The sequence below is a fragment of the Cyprinus carpio genome, chromosome A21 (genome assembly GCF_018340385.1).
Source record: "Cyprinus carpio isolate SPL01 chromosome A21, ASM1834038v1, whole genome shotgun sequence".
Classification (NCBI taxonomy): Eukaryota; Metazoa; Chordata; class Actinopteri; order Cypriniformes; family Cyprinidae; genus Cyprinus; species Cyprinus carpio.
This window is the reverse complement of record NC_056592.1, coordinates 13,453,015-13,469,913: the sequence shown is the minus strand read 5'-3', so window position 1 is coordinate 13,469,913 and position 16,899 is coordinate 13,453,015. Positions and strand designations below refer to the sequence as shown.

Here is a 16,899-nt window from a genome sequence, read left to right as displayed (position 1 = left end):
GTATGGATACTGATAAGATACTGTTAAGTTTAAGTTATGTTATGTTAGTTATGATGATGTTTGAGTTAAAATCTTTTATTAAAGCAATCAAAACATAGGCACCAGATTCAGAATATGTACCATGTTTGACATTCTTTCTGATTATGTTCTCATCTTATATATTAATGCAATAGCTTACTTTTACTAGAAGCAATGTCTGTTCTTATTTCGTCTTGTATGATGGATTTGCATAAAAAACAATTGCATGAAAAAATGTTTTTGAAAGTAAACGAAAGTTACAATAAATAATTATACTTAAGTGAACCGCAAATGTTTTTCTTAAATAAACCAACATGTTTTACATAATATTAAATATAAAAGTAATGTTGTTATTATTATATTTAATATATTAGTAGTGTTAGTAATACTAATTCATTTAAATAACTTGATAAAATATAAAACAACTGGTTAAATAAGCAGATTACAATATCTATGGCATGGATGAGCTGTTTCCAATAAGCATCATAGTTGGTCTCTGAACCTGTTAAGAAGAAAGAGAATAATAATAATTATTATTATTAAAACACCATGAGAAGTTAACTTTGCCACATCTACATTTACATGTAGTCATTTTGCAGACGCATTTATCCAAAGCGACTTGCAATTGTAAATCATACAGACATACGCTTAACTGAGGTTCTGTGAAATTATAAAGCAATTATTGCTTTTAATGTTAAGTCATAAACCTGTGCATTACCTGCATTGACACTGGCTGTGTTCAACAAACGGCAGCTCAATATTCTCCTCATTCAACTGCATAAACTGTAATTTTGTAGTGGGAAAAAATACAATTATTATTATTTTTATTTTATTAATAATAATAATAATAATATTAATAATAATAATAATAATAAAAAAGAAAAGTACAAACCCGATTCCAAAAAAGTTGAGACACTGTACAAATTGTGAATAAAAACAGAATGCAATGATGTGGAAGTTTCAAATCTGAATATTTTATTCAGAATACAACATAGATGACATATCAAATGTTTAAACTGAGAAAATGTATAATTTTAAGGGAAAAATAAGTTGATTTTAAATTTCATGGCATCAACACATCTCAAAAAAAGTTGGGACAAGGCCATGTTTACCACTGTGTGGCATCCCCTCTTCTTTTTATAATAGTCTGCAAACGTCTAGGGACTGAGGAGACAAGTTGCTCAAGTTTAGGAATAGGAATGTTGTCCCATTCTTGTCAAATACAGGCTTCTAGTTGCTCAACTGTCTTAGGTCTTTGTCGCATCTTCCTCTTTATGATGCGCCAAATGTTTTCTATGGGTGAAAGATCTGGACTGCAGGCTGGCCATTTCAGTACCCGGATCCTTCTTCTACGCAGCCATCATCTTGTAATTGATGCAGTATGTGGTCTGGCATTGTCATGTTGGAAAATGCAAGGTCTTCTCTGAAAGAGACGTCGTCTGGATGGGAGCATATGTTGTTCTAGAACTTGGATATTGAACGTCGTTTGATTGTGCCATACCAAAGAAGCACAAAGTCACTTTTACGGACTTTTAAATTAAATGTTCCCTCCTGGTGGAATGACCTGCCCAACTCAATCCGAACAGCTGAGTCCTTAGCCATCTTCAAGAATCGGCTTAAAACACATCTCTTCCATCTTTATTTGACCCTCTAACTTTTGCACTCACTATTCTAATTCTATTTAAAAAAAAAAAAAATCTAACTACCTTTCTAATCTTTTTGTATTCTATCTATTTTCTTTTCATTTATTATACAATTATAAAAAAATAATCTCTAACACTAGCTTGCTCTATTCTTTTTCTATTCTATCTGTTTTTCTTTTTATTTTATTTTATTATTTAAAAAGCCCTTGCTACGTATACTGCATTTAGGCTAACTGAGACTTGTTATAGCACTTACTTATCATTGCTCTTTTGTTGTTTTTGATTGCTTCCATTGTCCTAATTTGTAAGTCGCTTTGGATAAAAGCGTCTGCTAAATGACTAAATGTAAATGTAAATGGATATACCTTTCAGCATTGATGGTGCCTTTCCAGATGTGTAAGCTGCCCATGCCACACACACTCATGCAACCCCATACCATCAGAGATGCAGGCTTCTGAACTGAGCGCTGATAACAACTTGGGTTGTCCTTGTCCTCTTTAGTCCGGATGACATGGAGTACCAGTTTTCCAAAAAGAACTTCAAATTTTGATTCGTCTGACCACAGAACAGTTTTCCACTTTGCCACAGTCCATTTTAAATGAGCCTTGGCCCAGAGAAAACGCCTGCGCTTCTGGATCATGTTTAGATATGGCTTCTTTTTTGACCTATACGGGTTTTAGCCGGCAACGCCGAATGGTACGGTGGATTGTGTTCACCGACAATGTTTTCTGGAAGTATTCCTGAGCCCATGTTGTGATTTCCATTCCCAGTAGCATTCCTGTATGTGATGCAGTGCCCTCTAAGGGCCCGAAGATCACAGGCATCCAGTATGGTTTTCCGGCCTTGACCCTTACGCACAGATTGTTCCAGATTCTATGAATCTTTGGATGATATTATGCACTGTAGATGATGATAACTTCAAACTCTTTGCAATTTTTATCTGAGAAACTCGTTTCTGATATTGCTCCACTATTTTTCGCCGCAGCATTGGGGGAATTGGTGATCCTCTGCCCATCTTGACTTCTGAGAGACACTGCCACCCTGAGTGTTTTTTTTTATACCCAATCATGTTGCCAATTGACCTAATAAGTTGCAAATTGGTCCTCCAGCTGTTCCTTATATGTACATTTAACTTTTCCTGCCTCTTATTGCTACCTGTCCCAACTTTTTTGGAATGTGTAGCTCTCATGAAATCCAAAATGAGACAATATTTGTCATGACAATTCAAAATGTCTCACTTTCAACATTTTATATGTTATCTATATTCTATTGTGAATAAAATATAAGTTTATGAGATTTGTAAATTATTCCATTCCTTTTTTACTCACAACTTGTACAGTGTCCCAACTTTTTTGGAATCGGGTTTGTAAAACATATATGGTGATGAACTGAATCAATAACATTGCCATACCTGCAGCACAGTGGTGTATGAGCTCACATTCACACACAGCGTTGCCTCATCAGAGCAGCAGCCGCCACAGCGCTGCAGGGGCACACATGAGGGGAAAATACGTCTGTGCATCACCTCGGGGAATTCATCTTCAACTTTTACTAACGTTTCACGTGGCTTGCAAAGGCTGCTGACGTATAACTTCATTGCTAAAAAAAAAAAAAAAAAAAAAATATATATATATATATATATATATATATATATATATATATATATATATATATATATATATATATATATAATAATAATAATATAAAACAACGAATGGAGAACACAATATAACAAAGACACGTAATATCTGAGTTGACTTCTCTAAAAAGAAACGTCGAAAACAAAGTAATGATATGGTCTTTTCAACTTGATTCCTATGAATAGTAGCCTACTTTTAAACAGACCAATAAGAAAGAGAGAGAGTATACCTTGAACAGACTTATGGCCGATATTTCGATTGTAAGGTTGCTGTGGGTTAAAGATACAACAGTTTGGTTAATTTCGAGGTTTATTTATTAGTTTTTGGTTTATTGATAATGTTTTTTGTTTTATTTCGTTGTTTTTTTGTTCTACCAACAGGTGGAGTCGCTAAGGTTTGGCATAATCTGCACGTAAACATTTTGTCTTAATAGGGTGTATTGGCCATAAAAACAGAGAGGCAGACCGAAAACTTGTGTGTACATCACAAATTACAGTAACAGAGATGATGAGCCTAAGCACGTACTCCATCATCCTACGTCACTCACCAAAACACGTACGCTGTATTTACAACGTCTACACACTACAGGAAACAAGTTACACACACTGCCTATCATACATTTAAAAATCACGGCATTCATTAATACAGTTTTACTGCCACTTAACGATCAGCGTACTAGACAGAAACTAGGCTAACAGAGAAGACATTTAGCAAATATCATTTTGTCACAATGCAGTAGCACAGGCTGAAATGAATACATATATTAGGTTGCTATGATAAACGTTTGCATTTTGGCAAAAAAAGAAGAAAAAAGTTTAATTATACCTGTAGGTCCATCCCAAATGCCTGGTGGCACAGGACGAGATACAGCACACACAGAAAAAGTAGCATTATATTTGAACTGCTGCCTCGCGAGACAAATATTAGACTGATGATAATTCACATTACTCTTTTCACTTGAATCCTGTTTCCCGATGGAACTGTTACTCACCATATGCTCATGACTGAGGTTGCAAAATATATTCTGATAATAACTTATTTGACATCACACCTAAACTTATAATAAGGTTTCATTTTAAGTCAAAAAAAAAAAAAAAAAAAAAACAGGACGTGTCGCTTTAAAAGTGACATATAACATATTGGTAAAATAAAATATCTAACTCTATACAGATTAATCATTTTGTAACCATCTCTCATTTGAAGTATGTGACCCTGGACCACAAAACCAGTCTTAAGTTGCACGTTTGTAGCAATAGCCAAAAATACATTGCATGGGTCAAAATTATCTATTTTTATGCCAAAAATCATAAGGATATTAACTAAAGATCAAGTTTCCTACCGTAAATATATCCAAACTTAAGTTTTGATTATATGCATTGCTAAGGACTTTATTTGGACAACTTTAAAGGCGATTTTCTCAATATTTGTATTTGTATTTTTTGCACCCTCAGATTCCAGATTTTCAAATAGTTGTATCTCTGCCAAATATTGCCCTATCCTAATAAACCAAACTCAGTTTACACTTAAGACTGGTTTTGTGGTCCAGTGTCACATATACAGGTGCTGGTCATATAATTAGAATATCATCAAAAAGTTGATTTCACTAATTCCATTCAAAAAGTGAAACTTGTATATTATATTCATTCATTACACATAGACTGATACATTTCAAATGTTTATTTCTTTGAATTTTGATGATTATAACTGACAACTAAGGAAAATCCCAAATTCAGTATCTCAGAAAATTAGAATATTAAATAAGACCAATACAAAGAAAGGATTTTTAGAAATCTTGGTCAACTGAAAAGTATGAACATGAAAAGAATGAGCATGTACAGCACTCATTCTCAGCACTTATTCTTCAAACAGCAGCAAATGAGTTTGTGTACTAGATGGAATGCAATGTATCTGTGTATGTGTAACTGTCATTCATAGATTCAAGATCTGTGTCTGAATGCGCTAATAATTACTGACAATTTACAATGCCTATTTTCCCCACAGTATCACGAAGACTGAAGGTCCCTTTTGGTATTTCAAACCATGTCAAACTTTGTGTATACACAAACACTGAATTAAAAAGACAAGATTTAACGCTTGCCCTCCTCACACTGGATTACATTAAAAAAAAAAATTATAAACAGTACGTGACAATCTTAAAAATCTGGTTTTATCCACCTATTAGCAATGAAAATGGTAAATTTAAACGCTAGAGTGCAAAGTTTGATTTTAAGAAATACGGTAAAATGACACCCCTCAATCTGACGCTCTGCAATTAATCAGACTTCAGACAACTACTAATGATTGAAAGAGGTATGTTCTGAGGACTTCTGGGATGTGCTTTGGAACAAATAGGCATGAGTCAAGGATTTACAAATGCAGGAAAGCAAGTCTGGTGCTCAGACTACACCTCTATAAGCAATGCTGGTGTTCACTTTGAGTGGGACATTCAGTGGATTCTAAACCCACAGTCAGTTTTAATCTCAGCGCTGATGCATAAAATAAAGTTCTGGTTCTCAAATGGTTGTGATGATGGATGTTCTGGCAGATCATCAAATGAAGTTCAGCCTTTTCTGTTGAACTCATCAGAACAGCTTTATCATGCTTTCTCTTGACTTGCCAACTCCCACCCACTTCACTGAAAAGAGAAAAAAATAATATTTTGTCTTGTCAATTTCGATTTTTTTTATCTAATCATGAGTTTATTTTTCATTTGATTTTTTTTATATTTTATTTAATGTGTGCGTGTATTTACCTGGAACCTCCAGGAAATTCTCGATAAAGCTAATGTAAGCTTGTGCCTGTGAAGGCAGCTCATCAAAACTGCGGACTCCCTCAGTACTACAACACCAGCCAGGGAACGTCTCATAAGTCACTTGAACCTTTGTGAGGACATCCATGTTTGCTGAAATACACAATGATATGGTTCTATGCCTATACTGTACATGTTACAATATTACTGCTAGTGAGTGAATATCATTGTAATGTGTGAGAAGTATGAAAATGCGTAACACAAATGTAAACTTACCAGGAAAACTGGGAAGAGGCTTCCCATCAGCTGTGTAAGCTATGCCAATCTTTATTTCTGGCAATGTGTCAAGAATGTCCAACTTGGTCAGAGCAATGCTGAGAGAAACAGAAGGAAGAGTATTGTTAAATTAACTAAATCAAGCTTACTAACAGTTTAACCTTTGCCATAGCTACCAAAAAAAATTAATAGACAACAGTTTTCAACATTGATAAGAAATGCTATTGAGCACCACATCGGCATATTAGTTTGATTTGCTATCACAGGAATAAATCAAGTTAAAATATATTTGAATACAAAATCATTATTTTAAATTGTAATATTTTACAATATTACTGTTCTACTGATAACATTTTTGATTAAATAAATGCAGCTGTATTGAGTGTAAGACACTTTCAAAAACAAAGTTTTTGAGTGGTATTGTTTTTATATTGATTTTGTAATATAGTTGAGAGGCTGTTTTTAATGTGGGAATAGCGATTTTTGACCAGGTCCAGCCATCCACAGCGCCGCCGCCTGCCTGTTGTGACACCAAATTCCCTCCCTCTGCTCTGAAGCAGATCACCAGTGTCCTAGAAAACATCAAGAAGAACATTAACAATTTTCAAATATAATACATCTGAGGGAATTTCACAGAGTTTTACCTTCTGACTTGCTTTTTGAATCGAGATGACATAAAGTAAAATTATCTTTTTCAGTTGTGATTGATGAGAGGGAATGGTGTAAGTTTTCCCTTCACCACTCCATACACACGGCCAACATGAGATGGGGGGACCCCAAGACCTGTGCAAACGCCTCCGACAGTACAGTTTGATGAGGTCACAAAGGGGTAGGTCCCTGAAAGAGATGGAAACATTAGACATTTGCATTATTCACACTAACAAACACACTTTCCACTGTCTTCAATCTCACAGCACACCAGTGAATCTCCCATTTTATGCAGGATCGCTGTTCATACCGAAATCGATATCCAGTAAGGCAGCATTGGCTCCTTCCACTAGAATCTTCTTGCTTGGCCCGTTGAGGGCTTTGTGCATGAAATAAACCCCATCTGTTACTAGAGGACGTAACCTCTCAGCATAACTCTGTGGGTGAAATGGAGAAAATATTATTTGGCAGGTTCTTGAATGAGAAGTTTCACTAATCATATTGAAATATGCCAAGATGCTAATCACCTTCAGTTGCTCAAGCTCAGCATCAATATCAATATTAAGGTTAGGATATGTAGTCTGAAAATGACCAGCCAACACCCGAAACCTGCAAAGAGATATTTACATGTATTTATCTTTCTGCCATGAGGGTCAATCTGATCACTGAGGCATTGATTTGTAGCCTACAATAAGAATACGTAATTGCCATAAAATTACAAGGTAAATTAAAAATGTGATATTTGAGGAGTTGGTTTGTATTATTTTATAATAATATGTTTTTGTGATAATTTTAAAATGTGTGCATTATAATACTCACTTTTCCTCAAAGACTGAAAAGTCTGAGACCAGATCACACACTCTCAGTCCATTACGTGCTGCTTTGGAGGAATATGCAGGTCCAATGCCCTTCTTAGTGGTGCCCAAACTGAAAAACAAAGGAGGGTGAACTCAATATTCATATTGAAGAAAATGATCTACAAATTAAGCTTTCATAAATGAGCTTTTATAAGGTCAAAAAAAGAAACCTCACTTCTTCCCTGCCTGCTGCTGTCTCAGCTGCTCCTGTATCCCATCAACGGCTTGATGGAAATTGAACACTACACAGAAAAACAGAAGAGCTCTAATTCCAGTGGAATAGATATGGAGTTTCTTGGTGTTTTTAGTTGTCTTTGACAAAGCCGCACATAGTCAATGTCATCAGGAATAAACCCAAATTACTCAAGGCCTGATGAAGTCAAAACAGAGCCGTACCAATATGTGCCCGGTCAGATATCTTCAGTCGTTCCTCCCATCCTTGAAGTCCTAGATTAAACAAAGCAAAAGAACTCATTAATAGAAAAAAAAACCTCATCTAACAGGGGACATTTTTTTTGAGAGAAAATGCATTGAGATATGACTTTTAGGTATATAGCCCACACCAAATAATAGATTTTTTTTAAAAAAAAAATAGATTAATCAAATGATATTACACAAATAACCAACATTTTGTATTTTACTCCATAAACAGATTTACCAACTTACCATTGCCTTTCTGCGAGTTCTTCTCAGCCTCCTCAAAAAGTCCAGGCAGGTGTATCACAACACCATTTCCTGCGGGACAGAACAAAAGAAAGACCTCAGCAAACACAACAGCAAGTCAATAATTCAGTATCTGATCCCAAACAATAAAGAAAACACATTATAAATACAAACCATGAGATGAAAACTCGGTAAATTAAAAAAAAAAAAAAAAACTAGGGGAAAGGTCAAACAAAAACATACCAATAAAAGAAATGGCCTTTTTGTTGAGAACGCCGCTAGGTAGCAGGTGAAAGTCATACTCCACAGTGTCCACCACCACTGTGTGTCCCGCGTTATTTCCTCCCTGATAATACACAGCTGTTACAAACATGAACGCAAGTATCGCGATAAGATAAAAAATGTAGCCGCAGGAAACGTTACATCCCTTCTGCTTCTGCAAGTGATTCCTTCCTCTTTTTACCTCAGCAAGCCTCAGACAGTACAGACATAACGCTAACGCTTGCGCAAACTCTCCTTAACAAAAAAATGATGAGCGGTTGGATAACAGCTACCCACCTGGCATCTGCACACAATGTCGGCGTCCATTGCCAAGAGGTCGACCACTTTCCCCTTCCCCTCATCGCCCCACTGAGCTCCCAACACGACGGTCACTTTATTCTGGGGCTCACGCTGGATCCGCAGTGAGTCCACGCTGTCTCTGGAGCGCTTGAGCGCGGGTTCTCCATTCAGAGAGGCCGCTTCCCGACCATTAGACATTGTACTGTCCGCTGCCATGACGAAAGAGTGCGAAGAACAGCGTGAACGCGGGTACACTGCTCCAATATGGTTGCGCGCGAAATCGCCAAAATAAGTGTATCAAAATAAAAGTCTAGAAAGAAACACAAGTGGCGGAGGGGTTTGAGCTTCAAAATTGCACAAGGATCCTGCATGCTTGTAAAAATTAATTGGAGGGAGTGAGACTTACTATTGAAATGGAATTCAATTTTATTTATTTCCCACAGGATGGTGATATTGACCGTTTTAGACGCTTGTTATGTTTCACCTCACGGGCGTATTTTGGCGGGTAGATGCGGGGATATAAAAGTCTTGCGTTTATAATATTAGATTTTTTTTTTCTTTTATTACGTGTAAACGTTGTTTGTGTGCATCTTATTATAGTTAATATTTTTACTCTGACTCTGTTTGCTCAACCATAACAGCTGTCAACCTCTAACCTGCGATCTAGTAAATCTAGTAGTCTGAATATTATTTTTAATTTTATTATAATAATAATAATAATAACCTTATTTAAAACAGCCAAACCAGTCCGAGCCACATTCCAAAACATAGGTAAAATGCATTTAAGAAGTTAGAAGTGAAAAAAAAAATCCTATTCAACTATTTTTTTTTTTTTTTGTTTTAGATGTTTTATTAAGCTTTATTTTTTTTTTTTTAATTTGGAGATAAAACGTGACAATGCTAAGATTAAACTGCTCAGGCTCGACAACGGAGACTACGTCGTGAACGGCAAGAAGCTTAATTAAGCTCAATATCTTATTTTAACAGAAAAGAAAAGAAAATTATCTTCTTTTTACACAGCAGCATGTTTCTTTGGAATAACGGGCGATGTTATCAATCGCCGAATGCTTGTTCGTATCAGTGAAAGTCAGTGTGGGCTGCCAGAGTGCCTCACTATATCTGAAGGATAAACATGTACAATAATTGGTAGCCTGATAGTTACAAACCAGGCCTAAACCCAAATAACCATTGTACCGTCTCTCTCTCTCTCTCTGTCTCTCTTTGTGAATGTATTTATTTAATTTGAGCACAGATACCTTTTCTTGGACCTCTGACCCAGCTGACAATTAGGAGCCCAAGAGGACTTTTTCATGATGTCAAAGCAGGCTTTAGTTAGTATGAACAATAAATATGTATTTTCATAATACCAGCATGTTAGAATGATTTCTGAAGGATCCTGTGACACTAAGGACTGGAGTAATGGCTGCTTACAATTCAGCTTTGCCATCACAGAAATAAATGTAAAAAGATATTATTTTACTGTCTTTTTGATGAAATAATTAGTAGACTTGCTGAGCGGGAGATATTTCCTGATTTCTTTATATATATAAAAAAATATTTATATAGAAATATTAAACACACAAGTACAAATATGAATAAATATTTAAAAAATGATCTCATAAATCTAAATGTTTGTTCATTACTCTTCATTGCAATGTCATACTGTGATCCTCATGACTGAGTAAGTGTGTGAAGTATTGGCGATGGCTGAGGAGCCAGGGTTCATTTACAGTTTTGGTTCATCTTCATCAGTCTGCTCCTATTTGTAGTGTGTTTGTTGGTGTACTACTGTTTGTGTTGTGTTTCTTTGAGGTGATGGGGTTGTTATGTTGTGATTTTGGGAGGTGAATATGCCAGTATGTATGCTTTTTTAAAGAGTAACCTAACTGGGGAAAGAGCGTGAAAGAGAGTAAATGAAGCATGTTGCTTTCATGCAAAAGACAGCATATCCCACACATTCATCACGTCATGTTTCATTTCCTTGCCTTTTTATGGTACGAGTTTTCAGACTGGTGTGTGGTTCAGCGGCTTGGTCAAATGTTTAATTTTTTTTCATTATGCCCATATTTCTCTTTCATTCAGTTAAAGTTGTCAGCTGTCATGTTGTTAAATTAAAACCAGATGCTGATGTGTATAGCAGATGAGATGCTATTCTGACATTCAGTACTAATATCAGATGAGCAGCATTCTCTGCCTTGTATTTGAAAATGAAGGATTTTTGGGTAGCATTATATGTAGGCTTTTACAGTTTAGTTCTGAAATGTTATGAAATTAATACTTTTATTCAGCAAAGATGCAATAAATTGAGCAAATGATACAATTATAATGTTACAACAGATTATAATACTGTTCTTGTATTCATCAAAGAATCCTGAAAAAAATGAACTATTATTATACATTTAAAAAAATATTAAGCAGCACAATTGTTTTCGACACTGATAATAGTCAGTTATTTTAGAGTTATTTTTATACTATTATAGCATATTCATATTTTGAATTAGATTTTTTTTCTTAAAATCAGTTAGTTACCAAGGTAACATTTTATTTCACTTTTTAAGTTAGCAAAATGATTTTTAACAGTTTATATTAAAATAGAATTATTATTTTAATTGTAATAATATTTCACAATATTGCTGTTTTACTGTATTTTTGATCATGTGAATGCAGCCCAATATAATGGATAAAGCATCAATGTTGTCATGAGTACACTTTATATGGTTTGCTGTCTCTGTTTCTATTTTCATAGTTCAGTTATGGTGATGAGGACCAGTTAAATGGAGAACATATCCATAGAGACTAACAGTTAACTAAACAAACAGATACAAAGAGCTGGAATGCCCGGTACAATTACTCTCCAGTGAACAGTCTTTATTTATGTGCTAGCCTTTCAAAATAACCTTAGAGTTTGTACCTATGGGAAGTAATTAGCAATGTGCATTTTCCAGCTAATAGGCTGTTCTTTCTGGCTAGTTCTGTCTCCTCTTGTTTGAGAGTGATCTCCAATGATAAATTAACTCATGCAACACATTTCTGGCAAGTTCAAAAACAATATTGCGTTTTTTTGCCATTTAACTTCTCAGATCACGGCGTAAAGAAATCTTCCACACAGCTACTCCTGCCAAATACACATTGTGTGCAATGTTGGTCTTTGAGGGTATTTGATTTCAAACCATGTGTTGGGGATCAGCAGCTGTCAGTCTTCCTATAATAATTGGAAATCAGTATAACACACTATTCGATGTTCAACAAAAGGATTTCCACCAAAAACAAACACAGATATTGTGTCTGAATCTTTGAGGACATGTGAGCAGAGCAACGTTGAGAATGAAAAACGCAAGCTCTTTTTCTCCTCTGTGTGTTTGGAGTGTTCTGAACGGTTCTGCTTGGCTGAGGTAGACTGAGGCTCCAGAAAACTTTAATTCCAAGGTCCTCATGAGGCCTGGTGGAAACCCAAATGCAGAGCATCTCGGAGCTGTAACAAGAGAGGCGCAGTGGGACACGGCAGAGCTGAGGTTTATTACTGTTTTCCAAACGGAACTGTTGCCCTTTGCTTCATAATTGACCCTCAGGTGTGAAGGACTGAAGGAATTCAGTAGCTAAGAGAGTTTGCTTATGCTTTATATTGTAGCATATATTCATATATTCAGAAATTTAAATCAGGCTCTAAAGTGATTCACCAGAGAAGTTTTAGCAGAAATTCAGATATTCTGACTCAAAGATTTTCCATGATGAATTAACTGTCACCTTCAGGAGCACCTTGCTGACTTTTTGCAGTTAGAGGCCAAATGCAATTCCGAGGGCAACCATTGTGTTCTGAAACTTTGAAGCATTCCCAGGATAGTTTGGCTTCCGGAACACTTGGCGATTGTTAATGTGTTCACCATTCTCCTGTTATATTCACATATGTGTTTCATTGGCCTCATGCGAATATATGGTTTTCCACTGGCAGTGCCAATGACAAAACCATCAGTGCTGGTGAAATATGGTTTTTTTTTGAATATTTTGTGGTTATTATTGTTTAATTTTGTGCAAGGGTGATTTATTTTAAGTTTTTTTATTTTTTGTGTTCTTTTTTTTTTATAACATTAAGGACTGTTTTTCTCTTTATTGGTCTCTTTTGTAGCAATTTAGCTGGCGAAATCTGGAATATCTGATCAACTTTTCATTCATTTTCCATTTCACACTGCTCAAACTCTTTGCTTGCCTCAAAATCTTCTTGCCCCCTTCTCTTTCATAAGCAGGTGTCAGCTGGACTTCGTCTATATCTGTCTGTTGTGTTTATAATCAATTGATAGACCTGGAATATCCATTAAGGGATCCGATCATTCCTTTTGGAAAGGCAAAATATACTTTGCACTGACAGTTGTGCATTGACTTAAAGTAGATTTTTTGGTTTGCTGTATAATAAAATAACCACTTTTTTCACGTAGTTACTTGACTTCCCATTCTCTCTATGTGCAAGCGAACAAATAAGTGGTTCCAGGGTAATTTCTTGTAATTTAAAAGGGAAACACTTTCTTCTTTAAAGACAACAAGGGGAATTTTTGGTGTAATCACAGGATGGCCACAATTTCCTGTTTTTGAGCAGCAGATGTTATTTTTAAAACAATTTTTTTGCTAAAAATTTACACATCTTGATCCTTTTTGCATCAACAGCATTTTGTTGTTTTGTTCTATTAATGAGCCAAAGTAATTTTTTCTGTTGTGAATTAAAAAGCAGACTCTGTGTGCTTGCCATCTTCTTCCTGCTTTTCCATATCATGTTACGATGAATTCCAGGAAACCCGCAACATTCCATTCATGGCTTTACATGTTTAATGCATACCATATATTTGAACATAATTGTTTTGCAAGAACAATGTTGCTAGACTTTACCCTGTCAATTTTCTTCATGTTTTGAAACATGGATATGTGGAATGTATTAAATGTTCTCTAAAATGTGGCTTTGCCTTCAAACCATCCTCTACACAATGTTAAAATGTTGGTCTGAGCCCTTGCTGAAAAATCTTGCTGGCTAGTACAATAATTGAGTCACCTTGTCTTAAGGTGAAAAATGCATTCTGCTGAATTGGTTCGCCACATAGCCTTGACTAATAGTTTCAGGATGTCTAATGAATGATGAGCATGCTGCTGCCTCCTGCTCAGAGGCCCTGTAGGGTCAGCCTCGATTTGAAACAATATACAAATGATGGAACCCATTAAATCCATGTACGCTCATACTGAATGAACTCAACACCTTGTTTTTGTAAAGCTCATTATCATTTGATAGCACATACTGCCTCAAGGTAACGTGTGTGTAAGGTATGTGTGAGGTAAAGGTGCTAAAGGCCAAAACCAAGCAAATTTTATTTTCTTTTATCCATTTTTCATGGCCACCTGTTTAAAAATTAAATACACAATTGCTTTTCAAATTGTTGATCGCGACTCAAGGTGCTTTTTCCGGCAAAGTGTGAGAACGATGCATTCATGTCATTTCAGAAATATAAGTTTTAACCCTTACACCTCACTTGATATCCTTTACTGCTCTCCCTGCATGGTCCAAGTATGTGTAGACAGATATATATATGTTACTGCATAATAGGTGTGAGGGGAAAAAATAACATTTGATTAGTTAAAAGCTGCAACTCAATAGTAAGGGACTGTTTGATGGTAGCGAATCCAGAATTTTTCAACCAGTAGAGAATTCCAAAAGGAGTCTGCTTAAAGTCTCATAGCAGAAATAACATATGATTTCAACATCGTGATACTTCTGTTAGCAATGTAACCAGACACTGAGCTTGCCAAGCACTCTTATCCGGAGGGGACCAATGAGATACTTTAAGGACTTTAAGATCATAGACTACCAGCAGACACCAAACACTTGAGTTTTTCTTTATATCTTGGCCTTTACAAACTATTTTTGGGCTGTCTAGACCATAGTGATATTCAGTGTGACGTCTGCGATTTGATTCTTTTTGTGAAGCATCACTGCTGAAGACTCCACGACAAAGAGCTCAACCTCAGCAGGGAAGAAAAGCTCTGAGGAATTTAAGGAGTTTGCTCAATCTAAGTGTTTATATATATAGGTAGGATGATCTGATGGTGTGGATGAGTAGTGGATGTGTAGGTATGTGAATCGCACATCAGTTAGAAGAGAAGCTGAGGTAATAAAGAAACTAGGAGAACCCCCCGGAGACTTTCATACCTGGAATGAGGACCAGAGTGAGATGGTTTTATAGATCAAAGCCTCCTACAGTCACAAACTACAATTGAAAAGCCAGAAAGGGATGGAGGAGGCCAGGACAAATGGCTATTAGTCTACAGAATAAAACTGAAAAAAGAGGAAGGGAAACTGTTCTGTAAAAACTAGTTTGCTCTCAAAAATCTGATGCAGTAGGCAAAAATGAGTAGCTTATCATGGATAAAGTAGTGAAAAAAATAAGATTTATTGGTTTATTCTGCACAGCAGGTCACATATGTGTGTTTTATTGATATTCTATCAAAGAAGTAACCATGATGCATTTCGAACCTATAAAGGAAAAGTGTATACGTAGCGGTTTGATGTTGGCTACAACCTCTGACTTGGAACAAGCAGCTGATGACAGAATGAAATATAAGCTCAGCCTGTGTACTGAATTAGAAAAGAATTACATAAGAACCCATAAGCTTCCAGTTTTTCCAAACCTCTTTTCCACCAACAGACATGCGTTGTATATTCTTGCAAGCCCTTTAAAACAGTCCAAACGACCCATTAGAAGCTACAAAAATACAGAAAGAGCACATCCCAAACCACCCAAGAGTGACTGGAGCAATATTTTCCTGTTCAAGTGAGCTGATGGAAAATAAACATGCAAGAGGTCAGGGGCATGAACAGGTTAAAGTTCATCCAGGGTTAGAGAGGTGAGCAGAAAGTCCTGCTAAATCAAACCTTTGTAAACACCATTTCCCAGCATTCCTCATCAGGAGATTCCTAGGGTCCATCACTTACAGTATGTGCATACATCGGGCAGGGCCCTTCATGCTCAGCTGGGGGCAAACATACAAACAACATCCTTTGTTAGTCATATAGAATTGAACGCTTTAGTGGGTTGTAGAGTTGTGCTTTTAATTAGTATGTTGACTGAGTGGTAACATTTTTGGACAAAACCATTACAATACAGGGGCTAATTGCATCAGCTGTGCAGAAGTTAGCCTACAATTAGTCTAGTTTTGACATACACTTTTAGATATTTTTGCTTAACATCATTAATTATAAACATAAGTCTATGTATGAACAAAATATTTATGATAGCTTTATTGTTTATTGCTATTTTTGACAGTTTAAAATGACTGACAAACCAGGCCTGTATTCAGTGAGTCAGTGCGATTCACTGTCAGAGTGAGACTAACTCATCAGCAAGTAGAGGCTGTTTCGTGAATCTTTTTGTCTCACTCATTAAAAAGTAGCCAATGTAGCCAATCACAGATATAGCTGTTGATTTCCTGAACACCTGTGACTAGCCACTGCATTCAAGCTCAAGTCAGAATTCACTCACCTCTAAATGCTATCTTTTTTTCCCTGCATGCTCAGGAAATCCTCTCATTGTAACAAATTGTAGACATTTTGTAAATAAGAGCTTCACATATTATAATGGGAACATTGTGAGATTTTATTTTTTAAACAAAACATGCTTATTAATAACAAGCTGTATGCCCCGCTCTGATCCGCAGCTCCACTTGCTCTAGTATATGCACCAGCAGCAGTTGATATATAAATGATAAAATGCACTAGTTTGTCATAAACTTAAGTACAATTGTGGAACAGAGATGTGCATGAACAATCATGAATTAAAAATGTTTAGTCACTTTTTGCTTTTGTATTGCAT

At 35.9% G+C, this 16,899-nt stretch overlaps 2 protein-coding genes across 2 annotated transcripts; both read right to left on the bottom strand.

Annotated features, from left to right (window-relative positions):
• Positions 1-59: 59 nt before the first annotated feature.
• Positions 60-4,611, bottom strand: LOC122134682 (snake venom vascular endothelial growth factor toxin barietin). Its single transcript, XM_042710928.1, has 5 exons — positions 4,127-4,611; positions 3,531-3,570; positions 3,073-3,260; positions 737-801; positions 60-520 (listed from the first exon to the last, which is right to left on the bottom strand). Exons 1-5 carry the CDS (start codon positions 4,190-4,192, stop codon positions 502-504), a joined length of 378 nt encoding a protein of 125 aa, XP_042566862.1. The 5' UTR covers positions 4,193-4,611; the 3' UTR covers positions 60-501.
• Positions 4,612-5,119: 508 nt separating this feature from the next.
• On the bottom strand, positions 5,120-9,338 carry adssl (adenylosuccinate synthase, like). The gene is made up of 13 exons (XM_042710927.1): positions 9,053-9,338; positions 8,738-8,840; positions 8,498-8,566; positions 8,228-8,278; positions 8,007-8,073; positions 7,794-7,901; positions 7,502-7,583; positions 7,285-7,411; positions 7,024-7,163; positions 6,777-6,898; positions 6,327-6,427; positions 6,054-6,203; positions 5,120-5,936 (listed from the first exon to the last, which is right to left on the bottom strand). Exons 1-13 carry the CDS (start codon positions 9,269-9,271, stop codon positions 5,884-5,886), a joined length of 1,392 nt encoding a protein of 463 aa, XP_042566861.1. The 5' UTR covers positions 9,272-9,338; the 3' UTR covers positions 5,120-5,883.
• Between the last annotated feature and the right edge of the window lie 7,561 nt (positions 9,339-16,899).

Bases quoted from the DNA above. Each gene is read 5' to 3' on its own strand.
- adssl (XM_042710927.1), bottom strand. From the start codon at position 9,271: ATGGCAGCGGACAGTACAATGTCTAATGGTCGGGAAGCGGCCTCTCTG. The intron at 8,279-8,497 runs GTAAGTTGGTAA...TGTTTAATCTAG, and splicing joins GAACTCGCAGAAAGGCAATG to GACTTCAAGGATGGGAGGAA. The intron at 8,074-8,227 runs GTACGGCTCTGT...TTTTCTGTGTAG, and splicing joins ATCTGACCGGGCACATATTG to TGTTCAATTTCCATCAAGCC.
- LOC122134682 (XM_042710928.1), bottom strand. From the start codon at position 4,192: ATGCTACTTTTTCTGTGTGTGCTGTATCTCGTCCTGTGCCACCAGGCA. The intron at 3,571-4,126 runs GTATAATTAAAC...TTTAACCCACAG, and splicing joins CATTTGGGATGGACCTACAG to CAACCTTACAATCGAAATAT. The intron at 3,261-3,530 runs GTATACTCTCTC...TTTTTTTTTTAG, and splicing joins CGGCCATAAGTCTGTTCAAG to CAATGAAGTTATACGTCAGC.